The sequence below is a fragment of the Lithobates pipiens genome, unplaced genomic scaffold (assembly GCF_037356315.1).
Source record: "Lithobates pipiens isolate NorthernLeopardFrog02 unplaced genomic scaffold, aLitPip1_a1.2 Scaffold_8, whole genome shotgun sequence".
NCBI classification, from domain to species: Eukaryota; Metazoa; Chordata; class Amphibia; order Anura; family Ranidae; genus Lithobates; species Lithobates pipiens.
In genome coordinates this window covers 85437265-85464594 of record NW_027507903.1, presented here as the reverse complement: position 1 = coordinate 85464594, position 27330 = coordinate 85437265, and the positions used below count along the sequence as shown (strand labels likewise).

General features: G+C 43.2%; 1 protein-coding gene across 1 annotated transcript in view; it reads right to left on the bottom strand.

Moving 5' to 3' along the window:
• Nucleotides 1–10684: 10684 nt before the first annotated feature.
• The window catches only part of AQP9 (aquaporin 9), a 54680-nt gene continuing 38034 nt past the window's right edge, over nt 10685–27330 (bottom strand). Inside the window, exons 3-6 of the mRNA XM_077472725.1 lie at nt 17116–17253; nt 16091–16209; nt 14567–14784; nt 10685–11326 (exon numbers count right to left, since the gene is read on the bottom strand). Of these exons, the coding sequence (XP_077328851.1) occupies nt 11152–11326; nt 14567–14784; nt 16091–16209; nt 17116–17253 (650 nt within the window). The 3' untranslated portion in view covers nt 10685–11151. The remainder of the gene's footprint in view (nt 11327–14566; nt 14785–16090; nt 16210–17115; nt 17254–27330) is intronic.

The following is a 27330-nucleotide window of genomic DNA, read 5'->3' as shown; positions in this document are numbered from 1 at the left end:
TTACAGTCTGCTGTTCTGTAAGGACCGCTATCGGTCCACAATACATAGGGTTGCCGTGCACTACTGCTGACCGCTGCCCTATACTGCAGCAGTCCTTCAGCGGTATAGGGACTGACGCACAGTCTGCTAAACACTAACACACAACCTGCTTGGTCCACAAAAGTTCTTATAAGGACTGGTAACTTGGTATAGGGTGCTACGGTACATAGGCCTGAGTGCAGTACAGTCTGCTGTTCTGTAAGGACCGCTATCGGTCCACAATACATAGGGTTGCCGTGCACTACTGCTGACCGCTGCCCTATACTGCAGCAGTCCTTCATTGGTATAGGGACTGACGTACAGTCTGCTAATCACTAACACACAACCTGCTTGGTCCACAAAAGTTCTTATAAGGACTGGTAACTTGGTATAGGGTGCTACGGTACATAGGCCTGAGTGCGTTACAGTCTGCTGTTCTGTAAGGACCGCTATCGGTCCACAATACATAGGGTTGCCGTGCACTACTGCTGACCGCTGCCCTATACTGCAGCAGTCCTTCAGCGGTATAGGGACTGACGCACAGTCTGCTAAACACTAATACACAACCTGCTTGGTCCACAAAAGTTCTTATAAGGACTGGTAACTTGGTATAGGGTGCTACGGTACATAGGCCTGAGTGCGTTACAGTCTGCTGTTCTGTAAGGACCGCTATCGGTCCACAATACATAGGGTTGCCGTGCACTACTGCTGACCGCTGCCCTATACTGCAGCAGTCCTTCATTGGTATAGGGACTGACGTACAGTCTGCTAATCACTAACACACAACCTGCTTGGTCCACAAAAGTTCTTATAAGGACTGGTAACTTGGTATAGGGTGCTACGGTACATAGGCCTGAGTGCGTTACAGTCTGCTGTTCTGTAAGGACCGCTATCGGTCCACAATACATAGGGTTGCCGTGCACTACTGCTGACCGCTGCCCTATACTGCAGCAGTCCTTCAGCGGTATAGGGACTGACGCACAGTCTGCTAAACACTAACACACAACCTGCTTGGTCCACAAAAGTTCTTATAAGGACTGGTAACTTGGTATAGGGTGCTACGGTACATAGGCCTGAGTGCGTTACAGTCTGCTGTTCTGTAAGGACCGCTATCGGTCCACAATACATAGGGTTGCCGTGCACTACTGCTGACCGCTGCCCTATACTGCAGCAGTCCTTCATTGGTATAGGGACTGACGTACAGTCTGCTAATCACTAACACACAACCTGCTTGGTCCACAAAAGTTCTTATAAGGACTGGTAACTTGGTATAGGGTGCTACGGTACATAGGCCTGAGTGCGTTACAGTCTGCTGTTCTGTAAGGACCGCTATCGGTCCACAATACATAGGGTTGCCGTGCACTACTGCTGACCGCTGCCCTATACTGCAGCAGTCCTTCATTGGTATAGGGACTGACGTACAGTCTGCTAATCACTAACACACAACCTGCTTGGTCCACAAAAGTTCTTATAAGGACTGGTAACTTGGTATAGGGTGCTACGGTACATAGGCCTGAGTGCGTTACAGTCTGCTGTTCTGTAAGGACCGCTATCGGTCCACAATACATAGGGTTGCCGTGCACTACTGCTGACCGCTGCCCTATACTGCAGCAGTCCTTCAGCGGTATAGGGACTGACGCACAGTCTGCTAAACACTAACACACAACCTGCTTGGTCCACAAAAGTTCTTATAAGGACTGGTAACTTGGTATAGGGTGCTACGGTACATAGGCCTGAGTGCGTTACAGTCTGCTGTTCTGTAAGGACCGCTATCGGTCCACAATACATAGGGTTGCCGTGCACTACTGCTGACCGCTGCCCTATACTGCAGCAGTCCTTCATTGGTATAGGGACTGACGTACAGTCTGCTAATCACTAACACACAACCTGCTTGGTCCACAAAAGTTCTTATAAGGACTGGTAACTTGGTATAGGGTGCTACGGTACATAGGCCTGAGTGCGTTACAGTCTGCTGTTCTGTAAGGACCGCTATCGGTCCACAATACATAGGGTTGCCGTGCACTACTGCTGACCGCTGCCCTATACTGCAGCAGTCCTTCATTGGTATAGGGACTGACGTACAGTCTGCTAATCACTAACACACAACCTGCTTGGTCCACAAAAGTTCTTATAAGGACTGGTAACTTGGTATAGGGTGCTACGGTACATAGGCCTGAGTGCGTTACAGTCTGCTGTTCTGTAAGGACCGCTATCGGTCCACAATACATAGGGTTGCCGTGCACTACTGCTGACCGCTGCCCTATACTGCAGCAGTCCTTCAGCGGTATAGGGACTGACGCACAGTCTGCTAAACACTAACACACAACCTGCTTGGTCCACAAAAGTTCTTATAAGGACTGGTAACTTGGTATAGGGTGCTACGGTACATAGGCCTGAGTGCAGTACAGTCTGCTGTTCTGTAAGGACCGCTATCGGTCCACAATACATAGGGTTGCCGTGCACTACTGCTGACCGCTGCCCTATACTGCAGCAGTCCTTCATTGGTATAGGGACTGACGTACAGTCTGCTAATCACTAACACACAACCTGCTTGGTCCACAAAAGTTCTTATAAGGACTGGTAACTTGGTATAGGGTGCTACGGTACATAGGCCTGAGTGCGTTACAGTCTGCTGTTCTGTAAGGACCGCTATCGGTCCACAATACATAGGGTTGCCGTGCACTACTGCTGACCGCTGCCCTATACTGCAGCAGTCCTTCAGCGGTATAGGGACTGACGCACAGTCTGCTAAACACTAACACACAACCTGCTTGGTCCACAAAAGTTCTTATAAGGACTGGTAACTTGGTATAGGGTGCTACGGTACATAGGCCTGAGTGCAGTACAGTCTGCTGTTCTGTAAGGACCGCTATCGGTCCACAATACATAGGGTTGCCGTGCACTACTGCTGACCGCTGCCCTATACTGCAGCAGTCCTTCATTGGTATAGGGACTGACGTACAGTCTGCTAATCACTAACACACAACCTGCTTGGTCCACAAAAGTTCTTATAAGGACTGGTAACTTGGTATAGGGTGCTACGGTACATAGGCCTGAGTGCGTTACAGTCTGCTGTTCTGTAAGGACCGCTATCGGTCCACAATACATAGGGTTGCCGTGCACTACTGCTGACCGCTGCCCTATACTGCAGCAGTCCTTCATTGGTATAGGGACTGACGTACAGTCTGCTAATCACTAACACACAACCTGCTTGGTCCACAAAAGTTCTTATAAGGACTGGTAACTTGGTATAGGGTGCTACGGTACATAGGCCTGAGTGCGTTACAGTCTGCTGTTCTGTAAGGACCGCTATCGGTCCACAATACATAGGGTTGCCGTGCACTACTGCTGACCGCTGCCCTATACTGCAGCAGTCCTTCATTGGTATAGGGACTGACGTACAGTCTGCTAATCACTAACACACAACCTGCTTGGTCCACAAAAGTTCTTATAAGGACTGGTAACTTGGTATAGGGTGCTACGGTACATAGGCCTGAGTGCGTTACAGTCTGCTGTTCTGTAAGGACCGCTATCGGTCCACAATACATAGGGTTGCCGTGCACTACTGCTGACCGCTGCCCTATACTGCAGCAGTCCTTCAGCGGTATAGGGACTGACGCACAGTCTGCTAAACACTAACACACAACCTGCTTGGTCCACAAAAGTTCTTATAAGGACTGGTAACTTGGTATAGGGTGCTACGGTACATAGGCCTGAGTGCAGTACAGTCTGCTGTTCTGTAAGGACCGCTATCGGTCCACAATACATAGGGTTGCCGTGCACTACTGCTGACCGCTGCCCTATACTGCAGCAGTCCTTCATTGGTATAGGGACTGACGTACAGTCTGCTAATCACTAACACACAACCTGCTTGGTCCACAAAAGTTCTTATAAGGACTGGTAACTTGGTATAGGGTGCTACGGTACATAGGCCTGAGTGCAGTACAGTCTGCTGTTCTGTAAGGACCGCTATCGGTCCACAATACATAGGGTTGCCGTGCACTACTGCTGACCGCTGCCCTATACTGCAGCAGTCCTTCATTGGTATAGGGACTGACGTACAGTCTGCTAATCACTAACACACAACCTGCTTGGTCCACAAAAGTTTTTATAAGGACTGGTAACTTGGTATAGGGTGCTACGGTACATAGGCCTGAGTGCAGTACAGTCTGCTGTTCTGTAAGGACCGCTATCGGTCCACAATACATAGGGTTGACGTGCACTACTGCTGACCGCTGCCCTATACTGCAGCAGTCCTTCAGCGGTATAGGGACTAAGAGTTTTGTCACAGGGTGATTTAAAAAATGACAGGCAGAGGAAGAGGCAGGCCCTTCCGCAGGGGTGGTAGGGGTAGGGCAGGAGCAACAGCCTTGAGCCAAAGTGGGAAGTTGCAGAAGGTGCGTTCAATTACTTTAAAGGACGCACCAGACTTGGTTGAGTGGCTCACTCAGCCTTATTCTTCTGCACCCTCCTCATCCTCTCGATCTGCACCCTCTTCTTCACTCTCTGCTATGTGCACCCCCAAAGACACTACCACCAACAACACGACCACCACCACCACCACCACATACCTTCCGCTTGAGTCACTGGAATTATTTTCCGATCCATATCAAGAGGACATTTCTGATGCGCAGCCACTCTTGGTATTGGATCAGGAAGAGGAGGCAGCAACAAGCGCTACTCAGCAGTCTGACGCCAGTACCCAGATCAGCCCAAGGAGGAGGTTGGTCCCCGGTGTTGCTGCCTACTCTACTTATAGCGGTGGGGAAGGTGACGTTGATGATGACGTGTCTAGTGATGTCACGTGGGTGCCCACAAGAGAGGAAGAGGAGGGGAGTTCAGAGGGAGATATGGACCAGCAGATAGGGAGGAGAAGCAGCAATGACTTACATTGCACAGCAGGGACAAAGCAGACTGCAAATGTATCAGGAGCGAGTCATCGACCATGTACGGTCACATCTGGCGCTCCCAGGACACCGGCACATGGCTCCGCAGTGTGGGCTTTTTTTAACGTGTCCGCTGCTGACAATAGCGTTGCCATCTGCAATCTTTGCAGTCAACGCGTTAGTCGCGGTAAGCCCAATACTCACCTAGGGACGACCGCCTTAAGAAGGCACATGAGCAGCCATCACCGAGCCCAGTGGGAGCAACGGAACACACAAAGCCACACTGCAGGCTCTCACCGTCCAGCCTCGTCTTCTACTTCTCCTTCTCCTCTCTCCTCACAATTGTCCTCCACTCCACCTTCCATCACGCCAAGCTCACATTTTTCTGCAAAAAGGCAGGCTTCCGTGGGCCTAATGTTTGAGCGTAAAAAAATGATGACGCCGGATAACCCTCTTGCCCAACGGTTGGCGGCTGGCTTGTCAGAACTCATAGCCCGCCAACTACTGCCATATAAACTGGTGGACTCGGAGGCCTTTCGCAAATTTGTGGCCATTGGAACACCACAATGGAAGGTCCCAGGAAGGAAGTATTTCTCAGAGAAGGGCATCCCAGAGCTATATGGCCATGTTCAGCGGCAAGTGAATGTATCTCTGGCACACAGTGTCGGTGCCAAGATACATCTGACCACAGACACGTGGTCTAGCAAACACGGGCAGGGAAGGTATATCAGTTTTACTGCCCACTGGGTGAACCTTCTGACGGCCGTCAAGCATGTAACCCGTGGCACCCGTGTAGATTTGGTTTTACCGCCACGGATTGCATGCAGGCCTGACTCTTCTTCTCCTCCTCCTACTCCATCCTCCTCCCTCTCCTCCTCAGCTGCCTCCTCCTTTTCCGCTGCTAGCGTCTCTTCCACTGCACCGCCCAAGCTCCCCAGAACCTATTCCACATGCCAGGTGAGACGTTGCCATGCCGTGCTGCGTCTGTTGTGCCTGGAAGCAAAGAGCCACACTGGCCCGGCACTCCTTTCAGCTTTGCGTTCACAGGCAGATGAGTGGCTAACACCGCTCAATTTGACAGTTGGTAAAGTGGTGTGTGACAACGGTGCCAATCTGCTTAGCGCATTGAAACAGGGCAAAATCACGCACGTGCCGTGCATGGCACACGTCTTAAACTTGGTCGTGCAGCGATTCCTTGTCAAATACCCTGGGGTCCAGGACATCTTGCGGCAGGCAAGGAAAATCTCGGCCCATTTCAGAAGATCTTACACGGCCATGGCTCGCCTTGCTGACATTCAGCGGCGACACCATCTGCCGGTCAGACGTCTTATTTGCGATTGCCCGACGCGATGGAACTCAACCTTCTATATGCTTGATAGGCTGCTCCAGCAGAAACGTGCAGTTAACGTCTACCTGTATGAACTCTGCGAAAGAAACGGTTCTGGGGAGCTGGGTTTTTTTTCACCGCGCCAGTGGCTGCTCATGCGCGACACATGCAGACTTCTGCGGCCATTTGAGGAGATCACCAAACTGGTCAGTCGCAGCCATGGCGCCATCAGTGACATGGTACCTTATGCCTTCTTTCTGGAGCGTGCATTGCGTCGTGTCATTGATCAGGCTGTGGAGGAGCAGGAGCGGGAAGATGAGGAAGTCGCAATGCTGGATGAATTCCCAGGGGGGGCTACTCTATCTGAGACAAGTCAACAACAGGAGTCTGATGAGGAGTCAGAGGAGGATGGTGCCGGGGCGGATGAGCAGGAGCAAGAAGAGCATGCTTTAAACCTTTCTGGGATCCCTGTTGTGCGAGGATGGGGAGAGGAGAATGAAGAGGACGACATTATCCTGGATGATGAGCAGGAGCCAGGCCACCACACCGCTTCCACTTTAGTGCAAATGGGGGCCTTCATGCTCCAGTGTTTTAATAGGGACCCCCGTATAAAAAGCATGAGGGTCAAGGACCAGTACTGGGTGGCAACGTACTTAGACCCCCGGTACAAACACAAAATGGCGGAAATGTTACCGCCGTCGCAGAGGGCTGTCAGAATGCAGCACTTCCAGGCCTTGCTTCGAGAAATGCTGCATTCTGCTTTTGCGTGCGCTGGCAGAGGAGCAATTCCCACTCCCAGAGAAGGATTTGCGGGTACCAATCCAACAGCGCCTGCAAGAAGAGGCCGGTTTGAAGATGTGTTGGTGACTTCGGATATGAGGTCATTCTTTCAGCCGACCCATCGACAGGTGTCATCCGGATCCAGCATCAGGGAACGCCTAGACCGTCAGGTGTCCGACTACATTGGGTTAACGGCCGATGTGGACGCTCTGAGGAGTGATGAACCCCTAGACTACTGGGTGGGCAGGCTTGACCTCTGGCCAGAGCTTGCCCAATTTGCAATCGAACTGTTGGCTTGCCCCTCATCCAGTGTCCTGTCCGAAAGGACGTTCAGCGCAGCAGGGGGGATTGTGACCGATAAGCGTACTCGCCTAGCTCACCACAGTGTTAACTACCTCACATTTCTAAAAATGAATGAGGCATGGATCTCGGAGGAATTCAACACATGTGATCAGTAGACCATGTATATGTCTATAAACAATTTTTGGAATCAAGCACACAGACCTTCTTAATTCATTTGGCTCACTTCCCTGACCCAAAAAAGCACACCGTACTATATGCCCCTACCCTCCTCTTTGAAGAGGTTGAGCGGTGTCATATTTCTACTGGGGCTGCTTATTATGAGGGGTTCCCACCATCCCTGTGCTGTGCTGACTTCCTCCTGGGTGTTCTTATTATGAGGGGCTCCCACCATCCCTGTGCTGTGCTGACTTCCTCCTGGGGGTTCTTATTATGAGGGGATCACACCATCCCTGTGCTGTGCTGACTTCCTCCTGGGGGTTCTTATTATGAGGGGATCACACCATCCCTGTGCTGTGCTGACTTCCTCCTGGGGCTGCTTACGGTGCTGCTGTCAGCGCTGTATGTCACGGAGCTGCTGTCAGCGCTGTATGTCACGGAGCTGCTGTCAGCGCTGTATGTCACGGAGCTGCTGTCAGCGCTGTATGTCACGGAGCTGCTGTCAGCGCTGTATGTCACGGAGCTGCTGTCAGCGCTGTATGTCACGGAGCTGCTGTCAGCGCTGTATGTCACGGAGCTGCTGTCAGCGCTGTATGTCACGGAGCTGCTGTCAGCGCTGTATGTCACGGAGCTGCTGTCAGCGCTGTATGTCACGGTGCTGCTGTCAGCGCTGTATGTCACGGAGCTGCTGTCAGCGCTGTATGTCACGGAGCTGCTGTCAGTGCTGTATGTCACGGAGCTGCTGTCAGCGCTGTATGTCACGGAGCTGCTGTCAGCGCTGTATGTCACGGAGCTGCTGTCAGCGCTGTATGTCACGGTGCTGCTGTCAGCGCTGTATGTCACGGAGCTGCTGTCAGCGCTGTATGTCACGGAGCTGCTGTCAGTGCTGTATGTCACGGAGCTGCTGTCAGCGCTGTATGTCACGGAGCTGCTGTCAGCGCTGTATGTCACGGAGCTGCTGTCAGCGCTGTATGTCACGGTGCTGCTGTCAGCGCTGTATGTCACGGAGCTGCTGTCAGCGCTGTATGTCACGGAGCTGCTGTCAGCGCTGTATGTCACGGTGCTGCTGTCAGCGCTGTATGTCACGGAGCTGCTGTCAGCGCTGTATGTCACGGTGCTGATGTCAGTGCTCTGTATTACGGTGCTGCTGTCAGTGCTCTGTATCTCCTGCACCCTCTTGTTTGCCTACCCTGGTCCCTGACCTTCCCTCTCCTCCATTGCCTTCATTAGCTCCATAGTCCTGAATTGTCAGAACAATTTCCCAAATAAAAAAAAAATGCTTGTAGTTATCGATCCCAAATTCACCTCATACATGTATTATGCTATTGTCCAGGTGGTGGGACTACGTGCTACCCCCTAATAATTACCACGTGGCCGCAAATTCGACCTAAAGGTTTGCGAAATTCGCCTCCCATTGAAGTCAATGGAGCCCGCGGCGAACGGTCGTTTTCGCGAACGTTTGTGCCCGTTCGCGTTTCGCGTTCGCGAAACGTCCCGTCGGAAGTTCGTCCATCACTAATCCCTGCAAATTAAGGTCATTCCTTTGAGCTAGCTCACTAGAACTAGTGTCCCCATTGCAAGATTTCCCCTCTATTACATTTCTGGGGACAACCCAAAAGTTGTGATTTTCTTTTACTTTCAGAGTTGTGGAAGTGTGCTTTTTGTTTGGGGGTTTTAATTAACTAATTAATAATAAAAAATAATAAAACATTTTTATTATTATTATTGTTATTTATTATTATTATTATTAATTTGTTACATTCCATTCTTATAGATACGGCATTCATTATTTTGGATAATTCGTAACTTTGGATAAATTCGTATTCATTACATTCACTAACAGACAAATTTGAAAGGACATTCCACTACCTATAGTTTAATAGTTAGTAATAGTTAAGTTATTATTAGTTAGTTAATATTTCAGATTTTAAAATTTTCCAGTTTTCTGATTTTCGAATTTCAAATTTCTGAATTTCTGAATTTAAGAATTTACGAAATGAAAGAATTTTCAAATATTTGAATTTACAAATATTTGGAAAAATTAGCTAAATCGATGTTCGTTATATTAGATATTTGCGCATTAATCAATTTGTCGAAATTTGTTATAAACACAAATTCAGAACAAAACGAATAGCACATGTCTAGTACACAGGATAAATAGAGAGGATGAATCTCCCTAACTGGGGCACAGACAGCTTTTAAAACCAATAGTTATTCTAATCCATCTCCACTCAATCCAAAACTAAAAAAAATAAATAAATTGCTTTTAGTTATACTTGAAAAATCACATTCAATGATGTATTAATGATTACAGAACCTGCACAGGAAGGCTGTGTTCCCTGTATGCATTTTAAGGTTGACTGAAGTGTAGCGGTAACAAATAAAGCAGTGGGGTTGATTAAATAAATAAATACAAATACACTGTGCACTTTGCAAAGTGCAGTTGCACTCTGCAAGAGCAGCTGCTCCAGAGCTTAGAAAATGAGCAAAAGCTCTGCTGACTTCCACCATCCAATCATGTGCAAGAAAAAATGCATTTTTTTTAATTTTCCTTGCATGTGATTGGGTACTTTTTGCAAAGTGAAACCTTGCCTCATTTACTAAGCTCTAGAGCAACTGCACTTTGCACAGTGCATAGTCTATTTGCCTTTAGTAAATCAACCCCAGTGTCTCGTATCCAGGTGTATATTGCAAGGCCTGGCTTCCTAGGTCTGGATTCATAAACTCTTGGCTGAAAGCAAAAGCTTTAATAACAGCACAAAAAAAGAAGAAAAAGAAAAAGAGCGAGACATAACAAAAGATAGGTTGCATCAATGCAGAAGCCGTTCCACAGCCTTGTGGCTTCCAGTAACCCTGAAATACTGAATGTTTATAGCTTCACAAATTGACCTCTCTAGCAGGAGAATTGATGGCAGTGCATCATACATCTTCTTCTAAATGGCAGACAGCATCCTACTGCAGGGAAGATATTGGCTTCTGACAGTAAAATCATTTTAACACACAGTGAATTTTAATGGTATTGATGCTTAATCATAGTTATTACACATTAATGCACGACAAGACTAATTACCTGCATATACCTTTGTGACCCAGTCTATGGTCCATTAGTGCTTCATTAACAGGGAGGATTTATGTCTGAGCAATTAAGGGCATTATGATTATCCCCTAATACTTTTATATGGGAGATTGAAGGTTAGGAATAAAATACTAATGATTGCCTTAAAAAAATATTTAGTTTTTTTTATTTTATTTCAAGTTTTAATGCAAGTAATTAGGTATATCACATATCAGTCACAATATGCCCAATTTAATATGAGAGGAGATAGGCTACTTATTTACTAAACTAATTAATATAGCACTGACACATTCTTTTTTATCCAGTCCTTTGAAGATAACATTAAACCATTCACATCAGTCCCTCCCCACCGAGAGCTTATAGCATAGTGTTCATACTAGAGTCACACAAACGCACACACAAAGCATGACCAACAGATGTTTACTGTGCCAGTATGTTTTGGAATTATGTCAGAAAACCAATGCACCAGGAGGATATGATGCAAACGTGTACAAACAGCATATAGAAACTGTCTTTGTGGGAACTGAGGCAATGTTGGTTTGTGCTATTTGCCATTTGTAATCCCACCGTTCCCTGAGCTCAGTTCAAACAATATTTGAAGTCGATTATGCCATATTGGCAAGTTCATGCTTCTCACAGTGATAAGTGTTAACATCGTTATTTATGCTATCTTGTCCATTGTTGTGATGAGCTTCAATGCAGAGGATGTATATGAAAGCGCCAAGTGCTCCACCAGCCATTGGTCCAATCACAGGAATCCACCAAAAGTTATTTCCAGCTCTGCATTAAAAGAATAAAAAAAAAATAGAATGGTCATTATTAATTTTAAAGTTTAGTTATGGCTTTTGTTTGCTTAGGTACATTGGTCCAGCCTAGACCTGCATGTGTTATACCTGGTCAGTCCCTGTGGAGGCAGGAAATCACTTTAATGGGCACCCTTACTACAGCGATCTCTGCAAGCGTCTGGTTCCCATGCTGAGAGGCTGCCCTTCTGCTTAATGAACACGGGGGGGTTGTATTTGCTCATAAATGCAAACTATTCTATGATTGGACAAGATAATTGTGACAATGCGGTCAACAAAATGGCACCCACTGCTGAGTGAATAACTCCTGTCTTTCATAGGCAGCAGGGCAGCCAGTTGGTATGGGACTCAGAATCTAGCTGTGATTTGTTTAAAAACAATGCCTACTACAGAGGTTTTCAATTTCTACAAGGATCTGCGGCAATGGCATATGCATACTTACATTGGTCCAAACCAGGGGTCTCCAAACTATGGCCCTCTAGTTGTTCAGGAACTACAATTTCCATAATGCATAGTCATGTCTGTGATTGTCAGAGTTTTACAATGGATCATGGGATGTGTAGTTCCTCAACAGCTGGAGAGCTGTAGTTTGGAGATCCCTAAACTAAACCAATGTAACAATGCAAAAAAAGCCATACCTAAACTTTAGCTTTAGGGAAGTCTACCAGACAATATCAGCATGGGTCTCTATAAAGGTAAGACTGCAAGCCAAGAAGACTACATAATCGTATTTGCCATGACTGATACTGGTGCATATACTATATATGTGTTTATATATTCATTATAGCATCTATAACTACCATAAACTGGAATTCTTCAAATAAACAAAAACTGTGCTAGACAAAACTTATTTTCTTCTTTTCAAATATTTTATTGAATATCAATATAATGCAATAAAAAGAGTCATACAATAGATTTATAGTTAAGTAGAATGTATAAAAGTGTGAAATTAGGCTTCTCAGTATATTAACAGGAGGTGAATACTATAATAACAGTCATGTAATTTGGGATATATTAGTTTAACACATTTTAGCTAAAGATAAACATGTATAAAGTTTAATAACTGGATTAGATACATAGTAAAAATTGTAGTTTCAAAGTGACAAAACTTATTTTAAACTATTTTATTTCCACTTGCATCCTATGGCTTCCAATACCATCCCTTTGGTTGCAACACCCAAATGTATCTCCCTATTCCTCAGCTCACCCCTTCAGTCTCTTTGTGCATCACTAATTTACTAATTGACATATCAGTACAGACATCGCACCACATTCTAAAACTGATATCATAATATTTCTTCCCCTATGTCCTCTCCCCCGACTCCTCTAATGAGATCAATAGCACACCTATCAGTCCTTCCCCACATGCCAGGGTACTCTCCTGGACACTGACCTTTCCTTCCATCCCTACATCTAATCACTCAAATCGTGTCACAGTCATGTCCAAAACATTTCCAGATTATGCCCCTTTTTAACCAGTGACCCCCGCCAAGATACTTATCCACTTCCTTATCATCTCTGTCCTTGACTATTGAAACTCCCTCCTTGTTGGCCTATCCCCCTTCAGGCTAATATGAATCCTGCCAGACTCATTCACATCAGTGTCCACCACCCCTCTCTGCCAATCTGTCATTCCTTCCACTGGCTTCTGCTCACCCAATGAAAAGAAATTCAAAATACTAATGCTAACAGTTGTTCTCTATGTGCCCTTGCATTGAACTATGCAGATCAATGCAGTTCAAAGGTGATAGTGTGAACAAGCCTTAGCATAAATCACACTTGTTCACGGTCTGCATCATAAAAATTCAGCTAACAGTAATAGGTTTCTGAGAAGAGCAGAAGTCACCCAGGTGTTCTGTACAATTATTTTGCATGGAAATTTGGCGTTTTATATTGTAGGCCTGTAATTCTTAGGAATAACTCACTTAAATCTGTCCAAACCAGAGTCTAGTAGGCATCCCGGGTATGATAAAGTTTCAAAAATGCATCATAAATTATAATATAATAAATAACTATAAATAATTATAACAAATATAATAATAAAATTATTCAATAATGTAATCAAATCAAAAATGATGTCATTAGATTTAGTGTTTGATAACAAATTTCCCCACAAATCATTATCCCTCAATTCTGCAAGTGATTCTAATTTATTATCGCTGTTTTCTAGTTGGTCTAAAACCACTTTTGACATAAAGGGACACTTTTTGGTTGCTATGGACAATCTCCAAATTCCAGGCAGAAAAAACTGTATTTATAATATAAAAGTGCATACAGGGCACTGGACAGACCACTAGGGACAAAGGGGATGTGTAATTTTTTTTATACTGTAAGATTACAGTATACTGTATATGTACTGTGGTTTTACTTTTTTGAATTTGGCGCCGTTCTTCCTTCCTGTGCGTCGCAACCTTCGTAGGGAACAGAGCCTGGTGGAACTCGGCACTAGGTGAATTTAACCCTGCATTAGGGTAAAAAATATCTCAGTAGTAGTATTGCCCCCTCACCCCCTATATGCTTACCTGAGTTCCAGCTCAATACAGTACTATGCCTGTCTGCAGCAGCGCTGATCTCTGTTCCTCTCCTCACAAGATAGAGGCAGCAGTAGGAGCCATTAGCTCCTGCTGCTTTCAATCAGATCCTGTGAGGAGAGGGTAGGGAGAGGCATGGGCTGGGCCATGGTTTGTCTGTCTATTGATGCACACAGCCTGGCTCAGGAGTAAGCCTGAACATGTGCCACTATAGCAAGCAGCTTGGAGGCATACACAGAAGAGGAGGAGCTGAGATTTCCATTGTGGCATCCCAGAAGAAGAGGTTAGGACCACTCTGTGCAATACATTGCATAGAGCAGGAATGTATAACATGTTTATTGTTTTCGGAAAAAAAATAAGCCTTTACAATATCTTTAAATGTCATAGCAGGTTTTTTTGTCCGTTCTTTTGTCTGGATGGATTACACGTAAATAACATTTTTATTTTTATTTTTGGATTATTACCTTGATAATGCATAAGGAAAGTCTACGATTAAAAAGGATATTTTCTATACTTCACGTCTGAACTCTATAGCTTAGTATTGATTACGAATCTTCACAATTGTCTCTAAATTACCAGCAAAAAGTATACAGAATTTGCTTGCAACATTTATGTTATATACAATATTCTAGGTAAGCATACACACATCTGTAGGAAATATGGTTCAGTTTTCTCAGATTACTTACGTGAAAACTTCATAACCCCAGCCAGCCGTCGCTGTAAAGATGCGTGGACCTAAGTCTCTAGCCGGGTTCATAGCACCGCCACAATTCATTCCCAGACATAGCCCTAGAAGCAGAATGAGAAGGCCGACTGCAACTGGCTCCAGGCCCTTGGGGGCCGCAAGATTTTTCTTATCAAATATGGCAAATACCATTATGAGCAGAAGTGCAGTAGACAGTATCTGTACACAAATAAAATATACAAAACATGTCAGTTAGTATGCTTTACAATTAGTTAAAAAAACAAAAATGAAATGATAGGTGCCCATGGTTCCAGAGCTCACATCACCAGTCAACTAGGCTGTGAATTCACTCAAAGCTGCTTGTCTTTTGTATTTATGAGTAAAATTCACATACAAAGCCCTGTTATCAAGTTTTTAAAAAAATGCAGGTAATAACACAGAAAAAATCTAATATAAATGTTCACTTGTGCTGTATTCCTTTTAGGTAAACAATTTGTTATTCATTTGCAATGTGAATTTTAACTTGCTGGAAAATGTAACTAGTCAATTTCTTAGCACAGCCCTTCCCTTATTGCATGTCATGCATGTATCTAATTACTTCCTGTGCTGGCCCAGCTACTCTGACTCTCACCTCTCTACATAACCTTTTATGAAGTTGGTGGAGGACAAGCAGAAGTGAATACTGTAGAGTGCCACTTTAAGTTAAGGTGAGTTAATGCATTCTATGCATTAAGGTGAAAAACTTTCTGTAGTGCAGTAGCCCCCATTTCACTTACCTGAACCCGATCGTTCCAGCAATGGGGACGAGCACAGCACCTCCAACCACTGCTTCAGGTCCTCATTAGATAGATTGATAGCAGCAAGAGCCATTGGCTACTGCTGCTGTATACAGGAGTTGGGAGCGGGGGCAAGTCCTGCTGTCTGTGTCAATGGGCGTTATTTATTTCAGTCAAGAATATGACATGAAGAATACTATAGTAAAATCTAAAAGCAGAAAGTTTTATAATGAGTAAAATTGTTTGTAAATAGAGTTGGGCGAACAGTTTGAGCAAAGCAAAAGTTTGTCTGAACATCACCAGTTTGCCTGTTCAGCAAACACCCGCATTTGCTGGGCGTTCAGTGGGCTGTTAGCCAGCCAAATGCCCCACATTGCACTGCACACAGCACAGTGCATTTATTGGGCCTTAATTGGTTGAAGCAATGCACCTGACCGCTGATCTTGCTGTTTAGTTTATTTTGTGCCGTGCCTGCCCCCTTTTTTTAAATTGACAGCTGCAGTTTTTTTGACTACGATGCTGTTCCCCCTTTTGTCATTGTTTCTTTTCTTTTTTTTTATAATTTTTACATTTCTGTTAGAGGCAGTCCTTAATTTAAAGTGCACTAAACATCCCTTTTCTATGGAATCTAATGATTTTGGCCTTTTGATGTTCATCCAACCACAAGCATTATAATTTTCATAGAGACCTGCCAAAATTGGGAGGCAATATCTATGAGCACACATACCAAATTATTATAACAGTCTTACTTGATCTGCAAGTCCATTTATTGTTGACAGATATGGAGCAGGATAGGTTGCAAAAATATGAGCTGTGGCATTTGGACCATCTACTGTAAAAACTCCACCAGTGTACTTGATTAATGCATCTGAAAAATAAAACAGGGCCATATCCATTAGTTTTCTTCATCCCCAGATCTTTAATGATTTTTAATTTGTAGCCAGGGGTGGACTGACCATTTGGCCACTCAGGCACTGCCCAAGGGCCCCGAGCCACTAGGGGCCCCATCAGGGTTGCCAGCCTCCGTAAAACCAGGGACAGTATGTAAAAATCTGTGTTTTTTTTTCCACATCTGTCTCTGAAATGTCCCTTACCGACATCCTTTTGGTCTAAAAATCCCAAGATTATAGCTGCCCCACCTCCCCAGTACCTTCTCAGCCAATAGAAACATGTCTGTGTATACTGTGTGTGTGTATACTGTGTGGCCCCATAATCTCGGATTGCCTGGGGGCCCCATAATCTCCTATTGCCCAGGGGCCCCATGAGTTGTCAGTCCACCCCTGTTTGTAGCTAATATAACATGTTTTGATAGGCTTGATTACCTTCCACCCTCTAGCCAACAGGCACAGACGCTGCAGATATACATACACATATATACCCACCTATGTATACATTTACTTCATTATTATGGCATTGTCATTGCTGCATTTTATAATCTAACTAGAACAGCATATAATGATAGATTGTATGTCAAAATATTTGGTTGAACCAGGTGGAGTCTTTTTTCAACCTGACCATCTATGTATGTAACTATATAATATGTTTTAAAATCCCTAAGGACAGGAATGGTACTGCCACACATGCCAAAGGAGGCCAAAGGACCGGCAATAGAAGCCAAAGCCACATCAGTGTAAGTAGCAGAAAAATGAATGGGAGAATATACAAGATTGCCCCTCACTTTTTGATTCAATCACCGCAGTAACATTTTGGTCCTACAAAGGATATAACATTTAACAATAGTGTTTACAAGGCTTCATATACAGAATATACCTACCATAATAAACACCAAAAACTAAAGCAGATCCAGTGATGGCACCCAAAAACTGTGCAGTCACATAAAACGGGAGCTTAACCCAATCTAGTCTTCTGGTTAAACACATGGCAAATGAAACTGCAGGATTAATGTGCCCACCTAAAATGACAAAAAAAACATAGATGAATTCTATATTATTAAACAAAAGTTTAATATACCCATTTCTATCTATTTAAAAACAAACGCATTTGCTTTTTGGCTTAATAGTTTCATTCTCAAAACCTTGTATAACCAGTATTACCTCCAGCTGCAAGGCGGTAAAATGAATACTGTACTAATTAGTTACCAAATTGCACAGATGTAAACCATTGCCAATTACATTCTGATATTAGTCTGTAGATTGTTCCTAATATAGCCAAGCGAATTACTGGAAGATTAATTAGGCACTTGCCTCCGGGTGTTTGGTGGCAGCCTCGGTATTTAATAAGCAGTAAATCAAACCTGTAAGTAGCAATCATAATTTTGTAATAAATACATTTGTGATCAATTGTAACATACCATTGTGTACGGAAATAAGGAAGATGCCAATTAATTCATACTGTTTTTGAGAACATCTATTTTGGTAACTTTACAAAATTCTAAGATCTTTTTATTTCTTTGCCCGCTTAGTTCAATAGACCATTTGGCAACCGCACACAATTTCAGCGTGGTAGTCTGGCATCATATCGTTAAATCAGGCGGTGAGGAGGCACTCCTCACTGCCTGTCAAAAGCCCTCAGAAAAGCGCTGTAACTGGAAGGAGAAAGCCTGAGATTGGTACAGTGGGGATTTCTGCAGATTCTGACTGGGAGTGAACAGGTGTACAGCTCCTGGCATTTGCAGCATGCAGGCACTAAGGCAGGAACAATGCTGGGGCCAGGTAGCAGAGCAAAGAGAGAGTATCGGACATCTAGGCAACGCTGTCCAATCAGAACCTAGCCTGCCTGCTGTACCGATTAGCTCCTCAGGCTCTCTCTTTCCAGTTCTTGCAGCTCTTCACATAGACATCTGTCTGCATGCCTCTCTGAGTCTCTTAGCTTCTTGACAGTGTAGGCATTGAAGGGCCGTCTGTGGCACTAGGGCCACAATTTGCCCGGTCTGCTATAAGGGTTTCCATTACTGATGCTAATCTGCTTCTTAAATGCTAGTTTTCTAGTTTTCATGTTGACCCACTGACTTTCTAGTCTAGACCTGTACAATTATGCAAACTTGAAGTTCACGGTGACTTCACTTGCTGCATAATTGTTTTGTCTTCACATTTTTAAAGTATCAAAGTCAGACACAGCCAGGCAGTTCTTTCATTCAAAGTATAAAAAAAATAAAAAAACTTTGAGTATAAATAGAGGTTCTTTCATCTTGTTTTTCAATAAAATGTGTGAGTAACTTTCAGTAACCTAAAGCAACCAATCAAAAATCACTTTACCTAAATCTGACCGCTGTAAAATGGCATACTCTTGATTGCTAGAGGAATTTGTTTTGCACTTTGTGCATTGCCCCTTTCAATGCTTCACTGAACAAATGCAGAGGTGAGTAAATTAGTATAATAGAGCACAGAAATGTCTCCTTGAGTTATTGTGAATAACCTCATAGGGAATAATCTTTGAATAACCTCACAGTGAACAATCCAACAGTATTAATTTGTCAGTCAGTGGATATTTTCATGAAAGTTGCTGTTCTCTGACCCCCAACCACATATTAGCTCCAAGGCAGTGAACCACACCTTTAGTCTTGCAGCCATATTGTCATTGAAGTAGCATGCAGCCCTATGCAATCAATATAGGTCAGTGATAACACTAAGGCTTGCTTCACACCTCAGATGGACCACAGCAGGGGTATGATGTGTCCCTGTTCTCCATTTCAGGGTCGAATCAGGGCCGAATTTTGGCCTGAATTCGGCCCTGAAACTCAGCCAAAGACGCACAGCCACTCCGCAGCCGCAACAGAGATATGTGAACCGGCTCCGTAGAGAGCAGGTCACAATCTCCTGTCATGTGAATTTGGTTTGAACCCACGCCTAAGAAATTTGTAAATTTGTTTTGTACACATGACTTATGAAACAGAAGACTATTTGTAACTTTGCTAACAATACATGTTTTAATAGCAATAATATATTCTATGCAAACTTTAAAACAAGTCTACATAGCTAATTTTAAAGTTTGCACAGAATGTATTATTGCTATTAAAACATGTATTGTTAGAAAAGTTACAAATATAAATAATCAATCATTTATTCAAGACAAGGGGGTAACTATAAGAACATCAGTTCATGTGACTTTTATGAGGCCAACGGTACAGCAAGCCAAGTATACTGAGAAAAAACATTCCCTTAAGGCCTCTTTGTCTGACTGGTCTGACTGCATAATACTCAATCTAGACAGCACTAGTACTTGGCAAACAGACATTAGAACATGAAAGAGTGATAGGACAGCCTATTTCTTAACACAGAGAGTAGAGGCTCTGAAGGCCCCAAAACTACCTGGCTTAATTATTTATTGTGAAAACTCAAATATGCATCTCTTTTAGATACATGCTGTAAAATTATATTGTTTCACATTTTTATACGTGGCGGGCCAACTGCTGTCATCACCCTTCTTTTGATGATTTCTTCATGAGACACTTGGAAAACTTTGGAAGTTTGGAATATGTAAAAGTTGGAGAACTGAGCCTGGCTATGATAAGGGTTGATTTACTAAAACTGAAGAGTGCAAAATTTGGTGCAGCTGTGCGTGGTAGCCAATCGGCTTCTAACTTCAACTCGTTCAATTAAGCTTTGACAATAAAACCTGGAAGGTGATTGGTTTATATGCATAACTGCACTAGACTTTGCACTCTCCAGTTTTAGAAAATAAAACCCACAGTGTCCAAATGAAGTGTGCATGGCCTACAAAAAATAACGTTATGGTGCCCACTGTTTGGAGAAGGCTGGAAACCTTTGAGTTGTGGGGCAAAGACAACCAACTAGCCCTTTCCTGGTTGAAAAAGATTTGTGTTGGATAAAGAAAGTGCAGCATACAAAGTAAGGTTGCTGCACTGATTGGTGGGCATGATGGAAGTTTTTTTTAAAGAGTATAATTTATTATGACACAGAGCTTTCAACATCAGCTCACTTTGCAGCTCTAAGCATTATGTCACACGACATCTTAGAGCTACAATGCATGTTGGTGCTGGAAGACTGGCCATAGCTCCGAAGAGGGAGCAGGTTGGTATTAATTTGCATGTGTCCATATCTGTGAGTCTGATCAGTGTCTCTAAACATGACCTACCATATCTTACTAGCACTGGCCTTTGGAGGGGTGCAAATGCCCCCTACTCCCAGCCCAATTCTCTTTTGCTCACTGTAGAACAAAGGAACTTTTTGTAGCTTCAGTCAGTGGGATGGTGTAAAGCTGGCCATGCACTAGTAAAATCTGTTCAAATTTTTCTTTTTAAGAAGGTGCATTCAACCTACATAAATCGGGGCTGTCCCTGGTAGAACAATAAGGTGTGGCTCCTCTGGATGACGCTGTAGGGGTGTGTGTGTCTTACTTCAAGAGTATGATGATTATAGGTAGAGTGTTGGGCTTGCATCCCGTTCCCCCTTCTTCCTTTTCCTAACCCTTCTTGACTAACCCTATGCATTTCCCCTACCCCTCCCCTCACCTGCTGCCTACTAGGGATAGTCTGGGGCTTTTCTGTGCTTGTTATGACCCCAAGCTTTGTTGTGATCGGTGATGGAAGGGCCCGTCGAACCCAGAATCCCTTGGAGAGGTTGGTAAACCCTTGTTTCAGCTCCCCATGCACCTCCTATGTCTAAGTTACCCTGTGTCTATTAGGAGCACAGGGTGACTGAGAAAGTGTGGCTTAGATTACTTAAAACGGGACAGCAATATTTATCCACAATATCTCCAAGGCTTCTGCTATTGTGTGAAGGTTTGCTGTGTTTATATTTACGATAATGTTGATTGTGTCTTCTGAGCTAAAAGACGGCAAGTCTGTCCTGAATGGTCATACATCTGAGTCACCTAGGCTGTCTAAACGATTATTTGTTAATTAGGCTTCTGATTACAGTTTGTATTGTGATTCTGGTGTATATATTTGTGTGACATCTCAAAATAAACAGTCCATGTTAAAGTTGTGTAACTGAGCTAGTCTCGCCTGGGTCTCGGTTACAATATTTGGCTGTAAAATCGGATATCTGAAGGTCCAGATTGGAGGAAGCTGTGTACTGATGGATGCACTCAAGCAGAGTACAACGGGGTTACATTATCTATACCACCTTGTTATACTGATGTTGGTTTGTCTTTTTGGACCTTATTACTCTGATGTAATTACCCTTTTGTATTTGTAAGGCACTTAACCATGTCAAATTGTCATACTATATTATATTCATGATTTCAATAACAAAACTCCTGTTTTGTAAAAGGAAAAAAAAAGAATGTTCATTTAATTTTCTAATCATTAGTGGAGACAAATCAATGTTAATTTTTTGACTGCAGTGATGAAAAAAACAGGATGCAGGATGGAAACATTTTCCCAAATAAACAAATTTTGTTTCGGAAAGTCCATTCACTCCAAAATTGAATGTTAAAAGAAAAAGAAATGTAAAATAGTTTAGAATGACATAACTGCCAAAAACAGTAAAAATAAATAAATAAATAAATAATAATAATAATAATAATAATATATGAGTATATTATTATTTTTTTTTTACACAGCTAGTAAAACCATACATTTCAGCTCTAGAGGTTTTGAAACTCCTGAGTTGTTATTTAGAAGTGACCTTGATGAGCTCATTTTTTGTTTGCTTGTTCTTAAGGTCATTTTTGCCTTTCAACAAATAAACAGATCATTTATCATGCTGTACTATAACCAAACTAAATTTTTATCATTTTGTTCCCACAAGAGAGCTTTCTTTTGATGGTATTTGATCACCTCTGGGATTTTTATTTTCTGCTAAAAAAATAAAAAAATACCAACAATTTTTTGTTACAAAACTTTGTAAATAAGTAAGTTTTCACCTTGACTGATGGGCATTGATGGGACTCCACTGATGGGCACTGATCAGGCGGCACCGATGGGCATCGATGAGGTGGCACTGATGAGGTGGCATTGATGGGCACTGATGATGGGCACTAATATGCTGCACTGATGGGGCACTGATAGGCGGCACTGATAGGTGGCACTGATATGCAGCAGTGATGGGTACTGAAAGGTGGCACTGAAAGGTGCCACTGATGGGCACTGATAGGTGGCATGGATGGGCACTGATAGGTGGCACGGATGGGCATGGATGGGCACTGATAGGTGGCACTGATGTACACTAATGGATGGTACTGATGGTCATCACTGTTTGGCAGGCATCAATTGTGGGCACTGATTGGCATTCATTGTGGGCACTGATTGTTATCTCTGGTGGCCCTGGGTGGTATTCCTGGTGGTAACTAGTGGGGGGCATCCCTGGTGGACCTGGTGGCATCCCTGGTGGTCCAGTGTGGGCATCCTCGGGGGGGACTGCACTGGTAATCAATTGACCCAGACCTCCCCTGTCAGAGGAGTAGCCGATCGGCTCTCCACAAGTGAGGAAAAGCCAATCAACAGCTCTTCCTGTTTACACTGTGATCAACCATGTTTGGACACGTCAGAGACTTTGTCAGAGACTCTTTACCTAAATCGATGTTGCAGTGTGTCAGACTGATCCAGCTTGGGAGCAAGCTTGCACAAGTGCCCCCATAGCAAGTGGCTTGCTATGTAGGCATTCAGAGGGAGGAGGAGCCAAGAGCACCAGTGGGGGATCCCAGAAGAGAAGGATCAGGCAATTGTGGGTAAAATTATTCCACAGAACAGATAAGTATGACATGATTATTATTTAAAAAAAGTTTCCTTTAGAATCACTTTAGGGAGTACAGTGGTGTCCTCTCTCCATGCCACGCCTACTTGCTTTAAAATTAAACAGCAAAAGCAGACTGATGAGTACATATGGGCCAAACACCCCCCCCCCCGCCCCGTTTTGGTTCACGCCAGATCACCTCGAAAAGGCATAAAGTTCTAGCAAACATCTGAACTCTATTAAAGTCTATGGAACACGAACATTAAAAATAAAAAGTCCTAATTTTAAAGGCTTATATGCAAGTTATTGCCATAAAAAGTGTATGGGGAAATTGTCACTCTTTTTTTGTTTATAGCATAAGAAATAAAAATCGCAGAGGTGATCGAATACCACCAAAATAGCTCTATTTGTGGAGAAAAAAATTATAAAAATTTGATTTGGGTACAGTTGTTGACTGCACAATTGTCATTCAAAATGTTACAGCGCTGAAAGCTGAAAAATGGCCTGGGCAGGAGGGGGGGGGGGGGGATGCCCTGTATTGAAGTGGTTAATCAATGCAAAAAAAGTTTTTGAAATGATCGGTTTTTAAAGGAGCAGTGATTTTAATAATGCTTAAAGTGAAACAATAAAAATTTAATATTCCTTTAAATATCATGCTTGGGGGGCCCCCTTAGTCTGCCTGTAAAGCAGCGCATGTGTACAATGTATAGAACATGCCGCAGCAATAATGACATTTCTAAAGGAAAAAAATAAATTAAACTTTCTCAGGGCTGTAATGTATTGCCAGCTACCGGCAACATAGATGAAAAAAAAGAAAAAAGAAACAAGGAGGCCTCCAGATCCCCCCCCCCCATGTGATGGGTATTGTGTACATCATAGCCTTACCTACATTCACCAAAAAAGTAAAAACCACAAGAAACAGTTTTTGGGGGGCGGGCCACCCAGTGACGTAAACGGGCGACCCCGCCCCTTCTTTTTGGGTCCATCGGGTGGCATGATTGACATTAATTTATATCGCAGGACACTTTTTTTCCTTTTTAATAAGAATTTGTCAAATACTGTCTCTTGTGGTTTTTACTTTTTTGACACTTTTTTGGTGAATGGGTAGTGGCATGATGTACCCGATTCACATGGGGGGGGATCTAGGAGTTCCCCTTAAAAAATATACCAGACCAAAGGGCCTGGTATAGATTTCGGGGGGACCCCATGCCGTTTTGTTTCTTAATTCTGTCATAGGGTTCCCCTTAACCACTTCAGTACACTGTATTATATACTCTGCAGTGCACTATATACTCTGCACTGCGTTATATACAGTACACTGACTGCACTATATACTCTGCACTACGTTATATACACTACACTGACTGCACTATATACTCTGCACTGTGTTGTATACACTACACTGACTGCACTACTGTATATACTCTGCACTGTGTTATATACACTACACTGACTGCACTATATACTCTGCACTGTGTTATATACACTACACTGACTGCACTTTATACTCTGTACTGCATTATATACACTACACTAACTGCACTATATACTCTGCACTGTGTTATACACACTACCCTGACTGCACTATATAATCTACACTGCATTATATACACTACACTGATTACATTATATACTCTGCACTGCATTATATACACTACACTGACTTCACTATATATTTTGCACTGCATTATATACACTACACTGACTGCATTATATACTCTGCACTGGGTTATATATTCTACACTTACTGCACGCTCAATCCACAACCTAATTTACCTAATCTCTCTCCATTCATAAACGCTATACACGACCATCATATAAGCAGCCTTATATAGTGTGGGGTGTGGACTTAGCCCCTGTCTTTGGCCAATCATGGCTCTCACAACAATCAGTGGCTGTAGTTCTGCTCAGTGTATTCTGATAGTGGAGAAGTCTTGTTGTCAGAATACAATGGCACCGCACAAAGGATTCCTCCATTCCCCTTGCTTGTATGGAAGGGAGAATCCATTCACTTTTTACAATCAATCCACTAGCTGATCCAAAAAATACGATCCATGTATGGCCACCCTTAAACTGGGTACACACAGGGCGAATATTGGGAGAAATTTGCCAGTTAAAAAAAAAAGTCAGACATTCGGCTCGTGTGTATGTCCGTCTGTCTGTCCGAAAAAAGCCAGGCATGTGGCTGGCTTCTGTCAGATGAGTATGCTGGAAAACCAGCAGCCGACCGACTCCCGTCAATGGGGGGAGAGCACTGATCGGAGGGTTCAGGGGGGGCAACACAACAGCTCAACAAGGGAGATTGAAGTATTAATGTTGGATGGTTAGCACAGCGGCTCCAACCAGAGCTGTCAGTTTTTTTCGTGCAACCTGCTGGGTTTTTGTGTATCAGGCTTTAGTCACCCATCACATTGTTGGACCAGGTTTACTCAAAAAGGCCCAAAAACGAAAAGCAAATATCTTGTGGCCTCTCTATTCTGTGCTTAAATCTATCAGCAGTCTATACAGCAGTGTGTTCAACACATTTGGGGTAATTTACTGAAGGTAAGTTGACTGGTCACTTTGCAAGGGAAGTTCACTTTGTGCAAGGGAATTTTCCGCAGAACTTATTGAGGTGACATTTCACTTTGCAAAAATACCCAATCATGAGCAAGAAATATTAAAAAAAGTGTTTTTGCTTGCACATGATTGGATGATGGAAGTCAGCAGAGCTTCAACCCTTTCACTAAGCTCTGGGGGAAAATTCCCTTGGAAAGTGCAATTTCTCTTACAAGGTGAACAGGCTATTTGCTTTTAGTAAATGAACCCCAACCATTAATAACTCATGTTGCAAGCAGAACTTGGATTTAAAGTAAGCCAAAATATGTTGCAAATCCTTTTCTGTTGAACAGTGCAAACAAAAGCCAAATTCAGCCTCAAGTAAGCAATTCATTTATGGATGAGTGGTTTCTGAATTGTTTTTTTTTTGTTACAGTTCTTAAAACATTTTGAAACAGGCAGTTGATAATAGTAAATTTCACCTCAAAGTCAAGCAATTTTAATTAATCAAACTTCAATAGATAAAAGGAATAAAGGAATATATCTGGACAACAATGTTGTGTGCACATCTTGTAGAAGATAAGTATCGTTGCCATAGTTGCCAGTTTAGGGCTCTCTAATACAGATCACCGAGCTTGAGAGATCAGGAATGGTCCTCTCTATAGGAACCTGAAAGATCTATTACCTTCACTTTATTGTAAGCTTGTCTTTCAAAGTGTGAATTACTACTCCTTAACTGCCTGTTATATAACCAAGTGCTTTCACATTATTGCAAATCCAATTTATATGCATCTAAGTGATACACAGGCTTTAAAACATTGCCCCTTCCATTCATAAATAGAATTAGATTTTTGGCTGCCATTGATCTCTGAACTCTGTTATTGAACAGCAGCTGGAGAGGTTATAAGATTCTTGACATAGATTATTCTGTCACTTATAAAATACCTGGCTTATTTTATGAAAATTCACTTTTAGCTATGGCACAAATGTTTCCACTTAAAAGCTCCGACCAATTCTTATCCATTCCAAATGACCAATCATTTAACTTTAATAACTAACACTGGGTAAGGGATGACTCACATTGCCAAATACATCACTTGTAAGAAAGGCAATAATGATATCATCTTCCATTATTTAATAATAGCAAGTGGAACCCTTTTAGAATTTAACTAGGCATACGGTTTTAGGAAAATCATAGGTAATATTTTCTTTGGATGTTCCTAATTTAAAATTATTACTGAAAGATAAAGTTCAAATGTTGCTAATAAAATATGGACCTGCTGTCTCATCTTTAGGACTACCTGGACTCAATGGGGCAGATTTATTAATCATAGAATCTGGTAGAATCAGCTTGTAGGTTTTATTGTCAAAGCTTAATTGAACAAGCTGAAGTTAAAAGCTGGTTAGTTACTATGCATAGTTGCACCAGATTCTGTGTGCACAAGTTTTACTAAATCTCCCTAATGTCTTAAATAGGAAGTAAACCCTGATGGTTTTACTTCCTCTTTTTTTTCCCTGCAAAGGTAAAGCATAATGGGCTACTATGCATCGCATTGTAGCCCATTATGTGTCACTTACCTGACACAGGAGCCAGCGATGTCACCACTGTCCCCTCTTCCATGAAGCATCCATCTTCCTTCCGGGTATCGCGGCTCCGGCCAATCACAGAACACGGGAGCCGACACTAATGGAATGATCACTGTTAGCAACGGCATGCTCAGTGCACCTGCACACCGATGTATACAGCGCATGTGCCGTAGACAGCTGTGCCTGTCTTTTGCAAATATCTCCTAAACCGTGTAGGTTTAGGAGATATTTCTTGCACCTACAGGTAAGCCTTAATCTAGGCTTAC